At 39.3% G+C, this 16,419-nt stretch overlaps 1 protein-coding gene across 1 annotated transcript; it reads left to right on the plus strand.

The window, feature by feature from the left end:
- The first annotated feature begins 386 nt into the window (after window positions 1-386).
- LOC137749335 (senescence-specific cysteine protease SAG39-like) lies at window positions 387-1,525 on the plus strand. Its single transcript, XM_068489433.2, has 2 exons — window positions 387-828; window positions 933-1,525. The coding sequence occupies exons 1-2, from the start codon at window positions 387-389 to the stop codon at window positions 1,523-1,525; spliced, it is 1,035 nt and encodes a 344-aa protein (XP_068345534.1).
- The last annotated feature ends 14,894 nt before the right edge of the window (window positions 1,526-16,419 follow it).

A 16,419-nucleotide genomic window follows, 5' to 3' on the forward strand; every position in this document is an offset into this window, starting at 1 on the left:
GAACTTCGATGATTACAAAACTGTAATCAACGCCTTCTGAATTATAAGCCATAATTAAGTGTATTAGTATTATCCCTCATTGTTTAATTAAGGACCCATTACCGCACAAAAAGATAAAGGTTTAGCATCAAAACCAAATATATTAAAGATTAACATATTAATCTTACAGGTCCATATCAACATAAATTCCAGGGCACGTACATGTATTGCAGATCAATTTTTGGGGCACGGCGAGAGCTCGAGAGGCCATTATGTAGTACCTGGATGGACAAGTATATAAATTCCCTGGCAGTCTACCATTTCAGTATTACTTGCTCATATCTTTTACTTCATCAAAAGTTCAAAACTTAGCTGCTTCATTCCAGAACACTAGCTAGCCAGCTAACATGGAGTTCATTAATCTGCAGCCGTGGAAATATATGTGCTTGAGCTTGATCCTCATGCTGGGGACCTGGTCATCCGGAGCCACTTCTCGCACTCTACAAGATGCACCGATGTACGGGAGATATGAGCAATGGTTGACTCGTTATGGTCGCGTATATAACGAGGTTAATGAGAAGGAGACTCGTTTCAAGATATTCAAGGAAAATGTGGCGTTTATCGAATCTTCTAATAAGTATGCAAACAAACCTTACAAATTAAGTGTCAATCAATTTGCAGACCTTACAAATGAAGAGTTCAAGGCCTCAAAAAATGGATTCAAGGGACACGAGTGCTCCACGAAAAAAACTTCTTTCAAATATGAAAATGTGACTGCATCATTACCAGCAACAATGGATTGGAGAAAGAAAGGAGCAGTAACCCCCATCAAGGACCAAGGCCAATGCGGTAGCTAGTTATACAAACGTCTAGCTTATTTTTTATTTATTTATATTAACTGGTTTGATTTGATACTTATTCTAACTACTTTTAATCCCAATATCAAAATACAGGATGTTGTTGGGCTTTTTCAGCAGTGGCCGCCACGGAAGGAATTACACAGCTTTCAACTGGGAAATTGATCTCTTTGTCTGAGCAAGAGCTCGTCGATTGTGACACTGCTGGTGAAGACCAAGGATGTGAGGGCGGCTTGATGGACGATGCCTTCCAGTTCATCCAACAAAATCACGGGATTAGCACAGAAGCTAATTACCCCTACGAAGGCGTTGATGGTACATGTAACACCAAGAAGGAAACCAGCCATGCAGCCAAGATAACTGGCTTTGAAGATGTCCCTGCAAACAGTGAAAAGGCACTTCTTGCCGCAGTAGCTCATCAACCTGTTTCTGTTGCCATTGATGCTAGTGGTTCCGACTTCCAGTTCTACTCAAGTGGTGTCTTTACCGGAACCTGTGGGACGAGCCTTGACCATGGTGTTACCGCTGTTGGTTATGGTGTGAGTGAGGATGGCACTAAGTATTGGCTAGTGAAGAACTCATGGGGTGCAGAATGGGGTGAAGCTGGGTACATAAGAATGCAAAGAGATGTTGCTGCAGCGGAAGGACTTTGTGGCATTGCTATGGCTGCCTCTTACCCCACAGCTTAGTTAATTTTACCATCAACAATTAAATAAATGTCTACTATATATATATATATATATATATATATGCATTGTAGGTACTATGAGATCTAAGAAACTCCTGTGCAAAATACTTGTACGATCTATATATGTTGGCTGTAAGAACTCGCCACTTTATTGAACTTTTTATCGTAAAAGCGTAGGTTTTCCTATCAAAATGGTAAACATCTTTCCATGCTTTAATAAACTGTTAACAACTAACTAATTCATTCAGGTAAGACCAGTGTGACGTTTATTCTTATCATTTAAAGAATCCCAGCAATCGCAATATTCTAGACGGATTTTGAGCAACCGTCCACTAGGAAATTCAAGTTCATCTAAATTACAAGGAGGGACGGAGATCTAGAGTCGAAAGTTGGAAAGAAGATGAAGACCAATCCACAAGAGAAATCCACTCATTTTTGTGAAGTAACAAATTTTGGTCTCCACATTTGTAGAGTCTACTGTAGATGCTCTAATCATATCATTTTCATTTGTTCGAGTAATATCGTGCTCGTGCTTGTTCTTAGACCCTGTGTTTGTCTTCTCTGATCTTGCCAAGTTTATGTCAATATTATGTATTCTGATAACCTAAGCAGCACTTACGTAACTGCCAATTTGTTGATTCAAATATGCCCGCACTAAACATATTAAGTTTGATAATCATTTTGTTTGTGAGTGGATCCAATTGGGTTCTAATCAAGTTCATTACATACCATTTGCCGATTACCCAGCTAATATTCTCACCAAGGGACTATACAAGTATCACTTTTTCGTATTCCATCGAAAATTGTCTATTCCCGGCCGTTGTTGGGGAGAATACCCTCTTAGTTAGGATTCCTTGTAACGCAAGTATTTGTAAACTAATTTTATTACGTTTCTTTCTCTTCAAGGAACTTATTTCTTGATACCCCAAGAGCTTTTGGTGTGTATATGTGTGTGTGTGTGTATATATATATATATCATGTACCTTAATTGTCAGTTAGATAACCATTTGAGTGTTTAGTTTTTTAAAGTTTGTCCAGTAAATACTTCTATTTTTTTTTATATAAAATAGAAACTAAACAAAACCAATAAACAAAAACTTGTTATAGATATTATCTTAAAGTGTGATTGGGTAATTCATAGATTAGATTTGATGCTACTTATTTTTCCCTATTAGGATTGTATTCCTTGGAGGAGAATGATTCTTCCTTCCCTTATTACTATAAATAAAGGCATTGGGTAGGAGGAATAACACACATCCCTCACACACATCTCTCTATGTCTTTTTACTCTGCTTCACACCTCCCTCTCTCTCTCCCTTGTCATATTAAATAAGCTATAACACGTTATCAACACACTCCTCTATTGCGCTAAGGAATCTGATGTGGAAATTATTCGTCTTCAATCAGGGGTAGTATTATGTTTGAATTAATCTTAGTTGATTAAATTTTGATTTTATTAAATTATATACTTTTATTGATTTAATTTATTTTTCTTGTCATGAACTGATATAAGCTTTGAAGATGGAAAAGCCAAAATTGAAGAAAGAAATATTTCTACAAACCTGCTGACAATATTCATCAAGCAATCTAGGTTCTTCTAAAACATCGGTGTTTATCTCGATATTTTTTTTAGCCTTGATTGCATGAACCTGCACCATAATGCATGACCCAACTTTATTTTTTATGAATTTTAAATTCTACATAAATTGTGTATGCAGTATATTCATAATGTTGAATTATGTGAATTGAATATGTGTGAATAAGCAAGAAAAAGAAAGAAAGAAAAAACCCTAGAACTCGAGTTGGGCCTAGAAACATGACAAATCTGTTTTTGTTTGGCTTGACCTAAAAGCCCACTACTTGAGTACCCAACTTGTGTTGGAACCGCACTTAGCCATTGTCCTAAGTAGTTGAACTGCTGAGCTGTCAACTGTTCCAAACCCTAATCTGTAAAACTGATGCTCTCCCTAAGATTGGGTAGTAGTTTAGGTGGCCTGTAGCCTACCTCACCATTATCTTTCACTAGAACACGGTGAAATCGGTTTTCTTTGACAACCTGTAGTCGTCCTATGAATCATTCTGACGATTGGAAATCATCCTTAAGCCCACATCGTTATTCTCGAAGAGAGCCCTTCGAGTTTTCCTTCGAAATCTCCACAGATTTCGAAATTTCTCACTCCTCAGATATTCGGAATCCTTCCTTATCGAAGCTCCGTTCGATTTTGCTCGAAACTCGCTGCCGGCTACAGTGCCATGCCTGGTTTCATCAATGGCCGTACACCTAGCCTTCGCTGGGGAGTCTTTAACCCAATCCGAGGCTTACTGGGCCTTCTCTTATGCTTGGTACCACTCAATCCTAGCCTATGTTTGGGCTGTTTTTCTTTGGGCCCCAGTTTTGGGTTTGTTTTTTCTTTTTCTCTTGTGTAGCTTATTAAGGGTTTTCTAGGCCTCCTAGTGCACTTTGGGGTTTGGACTCATTACAGGCTAGAAGCCCAGCAAACAGAAGAGACAAAAAAAACCACAGAACCCCAGTATGGCTTCCTATGCTGCTTTTGGGCTTGCAACCCACTTATTTTTCTCCATTGGACTTGTAGTCCAATCCGAGTGTTGGGGAAAATGATTTTTTTTTCTTTTCTTTTGGGCCTATTTACTTTAGCCCATGAAAAACTACCCTATTTTTATGGGAGTTGTTCACTTTTTCCTTCTTTTTGATAACTCAAGCAAGGGAGATCATGACTGGGCCAAGGAGACTTTAGAGATAAGTAGAGAATGAGAGTCTGATTCTTCCCTCGAGCTGCGTGTACCAACGGTCTTCATATCTGGTAAACAGGCTGCTTAATCTTCTCGGATGCTTTGCTTTAGTGCCAAGCTACTCCTTAATTTTCTGATTGTCTTCTGCTATTTTTGTAGATTCGGAATTCGGCTCCATTCCTAAGGCTTCTCCAAACATGAGAAAAGTGCATGTTGCTATGGGTATCCCTTCCGAGTATCGTGAATGGCGTTGGTTGCTTAGCCCTCTTCGTAGGGAAAAAGATGGGTTGCCTCCGAGAGAGGAGATAAAGCGAATCAAAGCTGAGGCGTTAACTCGTCCTATCACTGTGGTGGAGCCTACTACAAATGAAAGTGTGATGCTAACTAATTAAGCACACAAATTAAACCCTATTTGTGACAATTGTAGTAATGAAGTAAGTAGGGATCGTTCTAACCGGGGATTAACTAGGGGTGCTAATCTAATTTGAATTGACTCAAAAACACAAAAACTAAAATTTAATTTGGTCGACTTTGAAAGTGTTTATGACTCCAAATGCTTAAAAACACAAAATAAAACAAATACGAATGACTACGACTCAACAAAATATGGGGGGATTGTGGTTGGATGAATTTAAACTAAATGGGCAGATTGTAAAGAAAATAGATTTTAAGACAAAATTTGGATGAATCAATGGATGATGGGATAGCTAAGGGGTTCTTCTCCACACATGAAATATATGCAACGTAAATCAATTTCCAATTATCAATCCAATAAGTTATGAACCTCGATACTCCAAGTTAATTAGGTCCGCTTAAATTAACCTTCAGATTTCCCTAGAATCATTGAATTGGATGAATATGCATCGCAAACAAATTATTCCTAACAAATTCTCTATATGAACAGCATGATAAAGATATAAGTTAGAATCATTACGTTCTTTGGAAATCATAAGCATCGACAAGGCATTTGGAACTATGAAAAGCATGATACGCTTGCCAGGAATCTACTTAACATGATCGTGACTAGCAACCTTCACTACTTGTGAATATAAATTCATAACGATTAGGTGAAACAAACTTATATCCTAGCATCAAATTCAAGCATGCAAATTAAGCGTGCACTCTCAATCAACATACAAGAATAAGTTCTAAATCAACCGGTTAAGCAAATTGTATTCAAAACTTATGCAACGATAATTGGAAGTAATCAACTTATTTCACATATATAATCATGGTTTCGAATCACCCCCTAGCTAACTAGGGGGTTTAGCCTCTCATGTTCACAGAAAGAGAAATACAATTGAATTTAAACATAAAGCACAAAGGATTGATTACACCTAGAACGCACAACGAATCCACTTGAATTTCTGTGCGTCGAAGCTCCTCTTTCCTCTTCTCCTTGCTGCGGCAGAGAGTGTTTAGGGAATTTCTGGATGGTTTTCTGGGTTAGGGATGGATTTAGGGAGGTTGGGTGGTGCGGCAAGGTTGATAGATGGTGTGTGAAGGTGTGGAAGGTGGCTGGAATGGTGGGGATGGTTGCGGCAAGACTGGGAATTGGCTGGAGTGGAGGGAGAAAAGGCACGGCTGGAAGAATCTGGGATATGGTGGCTGCGGCAATTTTTTAGAGAATGGAGATGTGTTGGTGGCTGCGTGAAGATGGGAAAAAGCTGGAATGGTGTTGACGGCTCTGGGTTTTTGGTTTATTAGGGTAAAATATATTGAATGCACGGCCAAGGTCTAGGAGTTAGTGGCTGATTTAAAATATGAATCAATTCAATATGGTGATGCGGCTGTTGGGATTAATGTGTCAAGGCCGAATAGAATGAATGGGAAAATATAGAATAATGTGCGGCTAGGTTGTAAAAATGTGTAGGGTTTTAGAAAATAAACCCTAGCTTATTAAAATTAAATTAAAGTTAATTCAAAGGCTGCTAGAATTAGGGAATTAAATCAGAAATTAAAGAGGGAATATTTAAAGGGTGCGGCTAGGGTTAGGTTAGGAGAGGGAAAAAGGGTTTAATTGCACAACATTGGACAAAAGTGCCCCCCCTTGCACGGCAAGGGAAGGGAATTAGGGTTAAGGCACGGCAAGGTTGTGTAATTGGGCTAGGGCCTTCATTTTGTGTCCTAAAGCGCCTACAAAGACTTCAAAGTGGCTAGAAAATACGGACGTTTAAGATTAGGAAAGGTTACCAAAACAGGAAACTTAGGATTAACTTTCCTAAAATAGGAAACCTTGTTTGAGTAGGATTCCTCGTTTTGGTAAGAATTCATCATTGGAGTAGGAATTCGTCGTTTCTTCAAGTCTTCAACTCATTCATTCCTCTTTCGCTCCAAAAGACTCCAATTTGCATCTTCTTGCACACTTTGGCCTTATAATCTGAAAATACACAAAAGTGGCCTTAAACACTAAAATAACTAAATAAACACAACATAAATGCACGAGAACAAGCTAATTAAGTTGCATGAATATGCTCCTATCAAATTCCCCCACACTTAACTTTTGCTAGTCCTCGAGCAAAACAAAACAACTAAAGAAAACAAGACGAAACAAAACAAACAAAACATAACCTAAACCTTCCAACGATTGCTGATGCGAGAATTACCTGACACTCAAATTAAACCTTCGTTTGACAATTGTAGTAGAATGGATAAGTGAGGGATCGTTCTAGACCGGGGATTAGGAGGGCTTGCTAAAACCTTCTAAATTGACTTAAAAACATGAAAACACAATATAAAACACTATTTAATGCTCGAAGAAAGCAAAACTAAAAATAAGAAAGATTAAGACTAAGACTTCAACGAAATAGGGGGGAATTGGATTTGGACGAATTTAAACTAAAATGAATACTTGGAAACAAAACAAATTGTAAATATGGATTTGACGGAAATGAATGGATGGGAAGCTAGCTAAGGGTTCTTTCTCTACACATGATATTTATGCATATGAATCAATTTCCAGTTATTCCTTCATTGAATTATGAACGACAATGCCCCAAATTAACCGTGACATCACTAGTTAACCCTCAGATTTTCCTTATATTATTGGATTGGATGGCATCATTCGACAACCCAAAACATTCTCAAAAGTTCCCTACATGTCATCATAATAGAGATACAATCGAAGATCATTAAGAATAATGAAAACCATAAGCATTGACAAAGCATTTGCAACTATGACATCATGTTACTCATGCTGAGAATTAAACTTAACGCGATCGTGACAATCGACCTTTACTACTTTCAAGTATAAGTTAGTAACGATTATGTGAAACCTCCTTAAACTTTAGCCACATATTCATGCATGCTAATTAAGTGTCGACCCTCAATCAACAAACACAAATAAGTTAATCATCAAATAGTTAAGCCAATTGCATTCACGAATCAAGAGTTCATAACCGGAATTCATCAATTCATATCACATAAATAATCATGGTATTGAAATCACCCCTAGCCAAAAAGGGTTTAGTTCCTCATAACTTTGAAATCAAAGAAACACCTAAACATTCCAACAACTCAAACTTGAATTGTATGAACGTTTAGGCACTCTTCTCTTCCATTCCTCATATTACAAAACAAAGAGAATTGAATTTAAACATTGAAATCAAAGAAACGCGTAAACATTCCAACAACTCAAACGTGAATTGTATGAACGTTTAGGCCCTCTTCTCTTCGTCTTCGTTGTAGCACAAGGACTAAGGGATGTTGTTGGTGTGTTGAATGGATTGGGGGATTATGGAAATGGAAGAAATGGAGGAGAAAGGGAAGGGAATGGTGCAGAAAATGGAGAGACTCACGGCTAGGGAGAAGATGGAAGTGTTTGTGGTGTGTTGTGTATGAAAAATGAGATCCTCTAAATGAATGAATGCAAGGGTATTTATAGGAGGAGTGGAGGTGTAAATGGCTGTTTGTTTAATGTGTTTGTGTGGAGGAATGATGAGAAAACAGCTAGGACACATGTGAAAATCTGGAAAGCAAATGGAGTGCACGGCATTGATGTTGGAATTGCATGTGTGTGCTGAAAATAGTGTGTGTATGCATGTGTTTGGGAAGCTTTCTTGCTCATTTTCTGGATGCAATGATGAAGATATTAATAATTAATGCATGTAGGTGGCTGAAATGATGAAGAATGAGTGGTGGAAATGAAAGGGAAAGCTAGAAAAGCATGTGAAGATGCTGGAATTTCAAAGAGAACTCACGGCATTGAAGGTTTTGGTGCATGTGTTGGCTGTTTTGTGTTGTGAATTATGATGAATGCATGTGAGTTAAAGAGGGAGAATGTGGTGAAATGATGAAGTAGGAAGGTGGAAATGCATGTGAGATGTTTGGAAAGGAAATGGGAACCCACGGCATTGAAGTTGTTTTGTTGATGTGTGAATGCATGTGACTTGTTTGTGGAATAAAGAATGAATGGTGGAAATGTGAGTGAATGATGTGCATGTGTGAGAATGCATGTGGAATTAAGAGGAGTATGGAAGTGAAATAAATGAATGATATGTTAAGTGATAAGTGAATGATATGTGGTGAGTGATAATTGGATGGTTTGATAAGTGATAAATGAACTAGTTTAAAGGGCTAGGGTTTAAGTACATAGAATGGGCCTAAAATAGGTTGGTTTGTATGGCATAATGTGTTTGATTGGGCTAGGCCCTTTGTTTGATGTCCCCAAAGAGCATACAAGGCTTCAATTTCGTCCATCCTCTTTGCTCCATGATTAAGCTATCCAATTCATGCACAAAAATGCTCCAAATAGCCTCAAAATGCACTTTCTTGCTCCCTAAGCCCTTAGAACCTGAAAACACACAAAAGAAGCATAAAGGACAAAAATAACTAGAGAAACATAACGTAAATGCACGAGAACAAGCCATTTAAGTCGCATGAATATGCTCCTATCAAACTCCCCCACACTTATCTTTTGCTAGTCCTCGAGCAAAACAGAATAAAAACAAATAAACAAAACGACACTAAACACGTAAAACACAACCTACACCTTCCAACAATCGTTTCAGGGATTTCCAATGCACATGACAAGTTAAAAATCATTATTCCCACAGAATTTAGCCATCTTTACCCTTAAGTACATTCTTAATCATAGTTACCACATACTAGTTCGCAATTAAGCATTTAAAACCATGTTTTGAATGTAGTAACATGCCTTAGAGAATTTGCTCAATTCCTTTCAAGATATGCACTCAATTTTTACTCAGATTTTCTAACTACACACCCTAATCTAGTCATATGTGAGAAGATTGATGTAAACATGAAAACGACACTCACATATATGTATCACAAAGAACGCAATTTCTGGAGTTAATAAGCATGTTTAGGTATGATCTCATGAATGGAATGCTACTACTTAGACGCGAGAACCAGTGACACCATAAGCTCATATCAATTCCAAACTCCACATTTTGAAACACATAACACTCAAGATAGAAGTCAAAGGGTTGTAACGGGGCTAGGGTATTGGCTAACAATGAAAGGTGAAGGATAAACAAACATTCTTAAAGCAATAGTGAGCAAAGTATTGAATTAGGCACTTAGAATTCCCTTAAGAACGCATAAGTCAACTTTGAACACCCAAGGGAAAGTCACACAAAACTTAGGGCCATATTCAACTTTTTGGACCCTTTCTTCAACCATCAACGCTCGTGAGTTCATTCTTACTTATTTTCACTCTTTTTTTTTTTTTTTTTTTTTTTTTTTTTTTTTTTTTTTTTTTTATGAATCTCAAAACATACATATAAACGTAAGAACAAACTTTTACTCCCCCACACTCATTTTCTTGCATAATGTAACTCAAAAGGAATTCATTTAAGTCATGCTCACTATACTTTAAGAACAAGGGTATAGGAAAGTCCTACTCTAGGCTAGGTAAGGGGTGATGTGGGTTAACAAAGAATAAAGGCTAAACGAGGCTCAACGGGGTTAAAACTTACAATAAATACGAAATATGGGAAGTAAGGCTATTTGGTTATGGTGGCAACTACACAACTTCATCTTGATATATGTTATGCAATTCAATGTCATGCTTTGAATGAAACGGATATAAGTTCTAGCATTTAGTTCTATCATGATACAATTGCATTCTAAGTAGTAACCAAGCAAGGAATAATGAGATCATGCAACAACTTTAGAAAACAAAGAATCACAGAAAATAACTCTCCAAATAAGGTAATGGCTCGAGTCTCACAGGGTTGTAGCGTTTGTTTGAGTTCCTTCCTTCAAGCATGTTACAAAAACGAATTTTTCTTTTATGATTGCATGTGAAGTCATACATTATAACCATAACTAAGCATAAACCAAGAGTAAATCAAACTTTTCTCTATGTTTATAACTCTTTTTAACAGTCATGCAATTACAAACCAAATCCTTATCATTGTGTTGGAAGGTATCCTAAGACACAAACACACACACAAAAACAACTTTAAAACAACTCTTTTTGGGTTTTTCAAAACAATTTTTTTCAAATTTTTATGGGATTTTCGAATTTTTAAGACAAAACACACTAAAACAGTTTTAAAACAGTGAGAAACAACATGTGAAGTGATAGGTGATAAAATCCCACGAATTTGCATCAAATATACTTAGTTACCCCCCCACACTTAAATCAAACATTGTCCTCAATGTTTTAAGCATAGATTCACACAAAGCATAAGTAAATACACAAAAAGCACTTAAACATACTAAACATGGCAGAATGTAATTAACAAAGAGAAGAGTTTAGAGACGCAAATCTGGTTATAGAGTGTAAATTCCATCTTCTCCTTGGTAATTGCATTGAGGCTTTTGATCTTTGTGATTCCACAGGCTTACTCTTGAACTGGTTTCTGCCCATCGTTGATTTTCCTTTGTGCTACTTCTTGAACTGGGCAGCAGGATGGTTCTTTTGGTCTCCCCCGAAGGTCTGAGCTTATCCCTTTTATCTGTTTCTTTGTTCAATCTTTCCAATTCGTATTGAAAAGGGTTGGAGGATAACTCAGCCTATGTTTGTCTCCACATGCTTCAATGTATCATTTTCACTTGCCTTACTCGCTCCCCTTTGCAGAAGTGGTCCCTTCTCCGGAAGTGTATCAACCGTTGAAGATGACTACTCGAGAGCAACGCTAGGTAAGCAATCAGGAATAGATTCCAGGCAGTTGGCTCCAGAACGGAAGACTGACTCCAAGTGCCGGCTGATTGCTTCTTTTACTTTGCCATGCGAGTAAGAACAAGGACAAAGAAAAAGACAGGGAAAGAGCATGATATGAGATACTTTTGCTTTTGACCTTGATGATATGAGATACCTTTGCTTTTGAAGAAGCGGTGAATGAATCAGCACATCTATTTGTTGTGCTGTTTCCTCCTGGGTCATCTGTACTCCAGACATCTGGTATCATCTTTGGGGAAGAGGAAAAAATTGAGTATTTCGAAAGGCTTTGCTGGGAGTGCGCCCTCAGAGGTGAGGGAGAGTTGGGCATTTTCTTCAGGTTTGCCCTGCCATAAAATACGAAGGTCTACATATATAGAGATAATAGCAAGTGGTGGTACTTTTTACCTTTGTCGACAAACGTTTTGATCCCGCAACTCCGGCTTTTTTTTGAAATAGTGGCGCCTCTTCGATCTTTGAATACGCCTCTTCGATTTCTGAGCAGGCGCCCCTTCGAGTTCTGAGCGACACGTGGTAGTGCAGATGCGGCTCCTTTTGACAAAGCTGCACGCGTCTTCTGAAAAGCAGAGAAAGCGTCGCCGAACTTTGCGCTTGTCGGCTAAAGATGTGTAGTTGTGATGATGGCCGCCACGTGTTGTCTGAAAAGAAGAAATCTTTTGACAAAGTTGAACGCGCCTTCTGAAAAGCCGAGAAAGCGTCGCCTAAATTATGCCGGAAATTCCGGCTTTTTGAATTGGTGGACGCGTCGCCTTGGCTTTTTTATTGAGCTATCGATCACCACAACAAACACACTCTGAAGATTTCCCATTCTTGAAAATCGACTCCGGCCCTTTGAAATTTAACTCCATCCCTTCTCCTTGAACACTTTTGAAAAATGGCAAACTCATCGAACCTTAGCTTGGAATTGAGCCTTAGCAGTGATACGGGCGCGCCGCGTCAAGGTAACGTATGGCGCCCTTCTTTCTTTTCTTCTAACGGTCCTCTCACAGGTGAAGACTCCGTGATGCAGGACGCCACAACAGCTACAATAGTAGCTAGGAACCTCCTCACTCCGAAAGATAGTAGGCTGCTGTCAGGACGGTCCGATGAGTTGGCCGTTCAAGAGTCCCTCGCACTTAGTGTTCAGTGTGCGAGTTCTGTGTCCAACATGGGCCAACGCCTGCTTGCCCGCTCCCGTCAGGTGGAATCATTGATGGCAGAGGTGGAAAGTCTCAAGCAGGAGATCCAGCAGCTTAAGTACGAGAATAGAAGTTTGCATGTGCTTGCAAATAACTATTCGGCGGGCATGAAGAGGAAGCTTGATGAGCTGCAAGAATCTGAGGGTCGGATTCAAAGCGACCGTCAAAGGTTTTCTGCTTATCTCCAGAGGCATCTTTTTCCTGGCTCATCCAGCGCTTGGCCAAGTATTGAGGCCTGGAATGCTCTAGCTCCGATGCCTCCCGCTCCGATGCCTTCTGCTCCTATGCCTTCCGCTTCGATGCCTTCCGCTTCGATGCCTCCTGCTCCGATGCCTTCCGCTTCAAGAGTAAAGCCACGTAGTGGGGCCTCAAGCAAACAACCTTTGTGAAGCACCAACTTTCTTTGTTTAGCAGTGCCTATCAATAAATCAAACATTTTCTCAATGTTACAATCATAGACTCACATAATTAATAAACAACAAACAATAACAACTAAACAACCTAACAAGGCATAAACGAAATAGCAACAAAGAGAAGAGTTTTTTAGGAATCTGGATTTGGAGTGCTTTCTAAGTCTTCCTTTGTTGAATGCATGGGTTGCCTCCCAAGTAGCGCTAAGACACAAACAAACACCAAAAAGACTCAAATGACTCTAAAAACACATATTTTTGGGTTTTTCGAAAGAATTTTTTTTTTCAAATTTTCGGAGTTTTATACCAAGACACTATAAAACACACTAAAACACTCTAAAAACGCTTAAAACAGCAAGAAACAACATTCTAAGTGATAGGTGAATAAATCCCACGAAATTCATGCAAATACAAATTGTTTACCCCCCCACACTTAAATCAAACTTTGTCCTCAATGTTTTAAGCAGAAAGTCACAACAGAGCAAGCAAATAAACAAATACGAGAAAGAAAGCAAAGTAAAGGCAGTAAAGAAAAAGAAAGGAATAAAAATAAGTCTCTTAAAGGGGTTTCCAAGTTCTTCTCTATTCGGATGCATGGGTTGCCTCCCACGAAGCGCTTTCTTTTACGTCTTTCAGCCGGACGAGTACCCTCTTTTAATCTTCATTTGAGCCCACGGAATGGAAAGGAATGTCTTCCACCACTTGCCCCACACCATGCTCGTAATATGGCTTCAACCGATGTCCGTTCACCTTGAATTCTACGCCATTCCTTAAGCTTTTTATGTGGACTGCACCATAAGGTAAAACGTTAGTAACAACAAACGGGCCAATCCATTTAGAACGCAACTTACCAGGAAACAAACGTAGGCGAGAGTTGAAAAGTAACACTTTCTGCCCAACTGTGAAGGTCTTGGTTCGAATCATTTTATCATGGAATGCTTTGGTCTTGGCTTTGTACATCCGGGCATTCTCATAGGCTTCATTCCGAATCTCCTCAAGTTCATTCAATTGGAGCTTCCTATGAACTCCCGCTGCATCTATGTCCATGTTGAAAGTCTTCACGGCCCAATGTGCCTTGTGCTCTAACTCTACGGGCAAATGACATGGCTTACCATAGACGAGCCGAAAAGGTGACATCCCAATGGGTGTTTTGTATGCCGTACGATATGCCCACAGTGCATCATCTAAACGTAAGCTCCAATCCTTCCTTGTTGGTCCAACGGTCTTCTCCAAAATTTGTTTGATTTCTCAGTTAGACACCTCGGCTTGGCCATTTGTTTGAGGATGGTAAGGTGTGGAGACCTTATGGTTGACATGGTACTTTCTTAGCAACGCCTCAATGGTCCGATTGCAAAAGTGAGACCCTCCATCACTTATGATTACTCTCGGCATTCCAAACCTAGCAAAAATGTTAGTTTTCACGAAATCTGCAACCACCTTAGAATCGTTAGTACGGGTGGCTTTTGCTTCCACCCATTTAGAAACATAATCAACGGCTAGCAAGATATAAGTGAAACCATAAGATGGAGGGAAAGGGCCCATGAAATCAATGCCCCAAACATCAAAAATTTCAACATTAAAGACAGGGGTTTGCGGCATTTGGTCCTTGGTACCTATGTTACCCATTCGTTGGCAACGATCACAAGACATACAAAAGGTTCTAGCATCCCTAAATATAGTCGGCCAATAAAAACCACACTCTAGAACCTTGAGGGCAGTGCATTGTGTGCCAAAATGACCACCACATGCATATGTGTGACAAAAGCTTAGAATTGAGTGAAATTCAGAATCATGCACACATCTACGTACAATTTGATCTGAGCAATACTTCCATAAATAAGGGTCATCCCAAACATAGAAACGTGCATCATTTTTAAGCTTATCACGTTGATGCTTGTTTAGTTCATTTGGAAATTGTTTAGCCACCAAGTAATTCACTAAATCTGCATACCATGGTTCACTTACCTCAATGGATAGCAGCTTCTCATCGGGAAAAGTTTCAGGGATAGGTACGGCATGTTCATGCTCCTCGTGGATCATTCGGCTTAAATGGTCAGCCACTACATTCTCGCTTCCTTTCTTATCCCGGATTTCAATATCAAATTCTTGAAGAAGAAGAATCCAACGGATAAGCCTCGGCTTTGCTTCCTTTTTCGTGATCAAGTACCTCAAAGCTGCATGATCAGAATAAACGATTACTTTAGTACCAATTAAATATGAACGGAATTTATCTAAAGCAAAAACCACAGCTAGAAGTTCTTTTTCCGTCGTGGAGTAGTTCAATTGGGCATCATTGCGAGTCCGAGAGGCATAGTATATGACATGCGGCCGCTTGTCTCTTCTTTGTCCTAGGACAGCTCCTAATGCATAGTCGGATGCATAGCACATGAGCTCGAACGGAAGGCTCCAATCTGGAGGTACAATAATGGGGGCCGAGACTAGCTTCTCCTTGAGTTGGTTAAATGCCGAATTACACATCTTTTTGAAGCAATCGGCAAAGAGGGTTGGACATCTTGGAGAAGTCCTTGATAAAACGCCTATAGAACCCTGCATGGCCAAGAAACGAACGTACCTCTCTAACCGAAGTAGGAGAGGGTAAGTGACGTACAAGGTCTATTTTCGATTTATCTACTTCAATTCCCTTTTCTGAAACAATATGTCCTAAAACTATACCTTGTTTCACCATAAAGTGACATTTCTCCCAATTCAAGACAAGGTTAGTTTCAACACATCGTTTCAAAATTAAGGTTAGATTATCCAAGCAATTATCAAATGAACTCCCAAATACACTGAAATCATCCATGAAAACCTCAATGATCTTTTCAACAAAATCGGAAAATATACTTACCATACACCTTTGGAAAGTGGCCGGCGCGTTGCATAAGCCAAATGGCATGCGACGATAAGCAAATGTTCCAAAGGGACATGTGAATGTGGTCTTCTCTTGATCATCCGGGGCTATCACAATTTGGTTATATCCAGAGTATCCATCAAGAAAACAATAAAAGGCATGACCGGCTAACCTTTCGAGCATCTGGTCGATGAATGGCAAAGGAAAGTGATCTTTCCTAGTCATGGCATTTAGCTTCCGGTAATCGATACATACTCGCCATCCAGTCTGAATGCGTGTAGGCACGAGCTCATTCTCATCATTCTTGATAACAGTTACTCCGGATTTCTTGGGAACGACTTGAACCGGAGAGACCCAACGGCTATCGGAGATAGGGTAGATCACTCCGCAATCCAAAAGCTTGATTATTTCCTTCTTCACTACTTCCATCATCGGAGGGTTGAGACGGTGTTGAGCCTCTCGGGATGGCTTAGTCCCCTCCTCAAGAAGTATACGGTGCATGCATGTGGTAGGGCTTATTCCTTTAATGTCGGCCAAAGTCCACCCTATGGCCGT

This window comes from Pyrus communis, chromosome 17 (genome assembly GCF_041283825.1).
Source record: "Pyrus communis isolate YQ-2024b chromosome 17, ASM4128382v1, whole genome shotgun sequence".
NCBI classification, from domain to species: domain Eukaryota; kingdom Viridiplantae; phylum Streptophyta; class Magnoliopsida; order Rosales; family Rosaceae; genus Pyrus; species Pyrus communis.